Raw genomic sequence first — 2,477 nt, 5'->3', positions numbered from 1 at the left:
AGGTCTTGCACCAGGCTCAGTGCTCCACACTACGGTGAATTTCATCAGGCCCCTCTGACTTAAATACATACAATTTATCTAAATATTCTTTAACCTGTTATTTCCCTACTCTGGCCTGAGATCCTTCCTCCTTTTTGTTAATAGTGATTGTGTTAAGCAACTGGATACAATTAACCTTTCCAGTGAAGACTGAAGCAAAAAATGCATTAAACACTTCAGCCTTCTCTCTGTGTCATCCGTTATTTACTCGCCTTGCAGGTTAAGTAAAGTCGTGATTTCTTTTAGTTCCAGAAGCAAATATAAAATCACTCACGTTCAAAATACCTGGCACTTTTCTTAACTCTGTTGCCAGAAGAGTTGAATTTGACTTCACATGTGAAAATTTTCACACTGGTCCAGGTGTCTTTTGGGATGCTAATGTGACTTATGAGCATTAAGGATCCATCCTTTGCTTTCAGTGATCGCATTAGTGCCTGTTCCTGCCGATCCCCAGAAATATTCCAGGAAATTTGGACTGGGTTGGAGACTCTGTGGACAATGCAAGCCAGATCAACCATCCCAGTGGAAATGAGGCCGTGGGGAGATGGAACCAGAAGCAAAACCCAGCTGCTCTTGGTGTAGCTGTCTGAGCAGAATAAAGCAGAGAATTTATTGTTCCATCCTGCGTCTGACTCACAACAGACCTGCCGGCTGTTTATTATCTAATTAAAGGCACCAATTTTACTTTGTTACAATTGTACACTTCCACTGAAGTCAATACAATTACACTAGTGTAACGGACCGGCCGTTAGGACTGTTAATCTCATGAGATGGGGATTCATTCAAAGTAAAAAATTCTGCAAAAAGAAAAGAATAAATGTTACTAAATGTATTTGTGGCTGTTAGGTCCAAAACAATCTGGCAGCAATAAATAATGATGAGGGTAAAACTAAAATGCTTTGGGATCTACTGGTGAAAAGCACAAGGTATGAGGGAAGTGGGTTTATTATTATTATTCAGGAGCTTATTATTATTATTTTTTAACAAAATCTGCCATCTTTGACCATTAACGGAAAAAATTTAATTGAGTCCCCTAAAAATGCAGAATCTGCTTCTAAGCGGCTACATTTAGTTGTTATTTTTCAGCTTAGTTTCTCCTTTTCAACCATTTCAGCTTTGAAAGTTGTACCATGTTCCATTTTCCTGTTGTTTTTTTTAACATCTCTGCATTGTTAATCACTTTTCCCCTTGCGTTACACCATTATCTTCCCTTACCTCCAACAATCAGTGTGGCTCCATTGCCGAAAATCAGATAGCTGCTGGATTTAACTGCACAGTAATAGTCACCAGACTCGTTCTGCTGGACGTTGTAGATTTCCAGTGTCATGCCGTGTGTCTCGGGTTTGCAGGCAAACTTACTTACATTTTGATCATTTAAGCATTTCTTGATGCAGGTGGGCCCCTCACCTTCTCTTCTCCTGTACCAATAAACCGAAATGCCACCTCCTTCCAGTTTTTCTTTGGAAGAACAGGGGATCTTTGCCGTAGCACTAATTTCGACAAACAGGAATTGCTGAGTCGGGTACAGAGATAACTGTGCTCCCAACCCTGCAGAAATAAAACAGATTATGTCGTTTTTGTCAGCTTTCATTGGGTCTCTCTCTGCCATAGACAAATGGGATAGTTCCGGAATAAAACTTATTTAGTCTGATAATACTTATGCTCTGTAAAAGTGGCTGCAGCGTGACGACTAGAAACCATGCTAAAGCTAGCACAAGTGAATGGAAGTGCATCTAAACTGCAGCAAAACTCTGCTAAGCTACCACAAAAGTCCACATCCTCTTGCACTGGCTGTTTTCTGAATGCTGTTCCGTAACACAAGGAGTTTTACCCATGGAAGAGAAAATCAGATACTTGGCAAAGAGCATGTTTGTAGAAAACACAACAAAAGTCTGACACGCTGCTTCAGTGAAGGGTCATTTCTGATGAAGAACACGGCCCAGGAGAGTGTGCTGTGGTGTAGATGGATATCAACTGACTGGGGGAGGGGGAGGGGGGAGGAACCCACAAAGGATGCTGTATTTCTTGCTGACTGTTGATGAATTAATATCAGACCCCGAGATACTGTAGGGTACATTTTCAAAAGCATCAAAGTTGCATTGATTTTCTATGGTATTTATGCCCTTAATTCTGATGCCTTTGAAAATTTGGCTCATAATGATTATAAGTATAAACACCCAAAGATAGGACAACACAGAAGAAAATATTCTACCAAATACAGCACGCAGTGTTGGGTTCTAAAGGGTCAGAATAGTATGCAATGTTGGTTAATGTGCCAATGTTGCAAGGTACAATGCATCCAGCACATGGCATGAAAAAATGAGGGAGTTACTTCCTGCACCCACCCATCCTTCTGCTGTATTTCCTGACAGCATGACACTAACCAGTAATGATCATTTGGAGGCCAGGCTTGGAGGACTTTATTCACCCTTTAAATC

At 40.8% G+C, this 2,477-nt stretch overlaps 1 protein-coding gene across 1 annotated transcript; it reads right to left on the bottom strand.

The window, feature by feature from the left end:
- Positions 1 to 305: 305 nt before the first annotated feature.
- Positions 306 to 1,907, bottom strand: LOC135892614 (uncharacterized). The gene is made up of 3 exons (XM_065420412.1): positions 1,871 to 1,907; positions 1,255 to 1,587; positions 306 to 625 (listed from the first exon to the last, which is right to left on the bottom strand). The coding sequence occupies exons 1-3, from the start codon at positions 1,905 to 1,907 to the stop codon at positions 306 to 308; spliced, it is 690 nt and encodes a 229-aa protein (XP_065276484.1).
- Between the last annotated feature and the right edge of the window lie 570 nt (positions 1,908 to 2,477).

This window comes from Emys orbicularis, chromosome 20 (genome assembly GCF_028017835.1).
Source record: "Emys orbicularis isolate rEmyOrb1 chromosome 20, rEmyOrb1.hap1, whole genome shotgun sequence".
Classification (NCBI taxonomy): domain Eukaryota; kingdom Metazoa; phylum Chordata; order Testudines; family Emydidae; genus Emys; species Emys orbicularis.
This window is presented reverse-complemented; position numbering and strand designations above follow the sequence as displayed.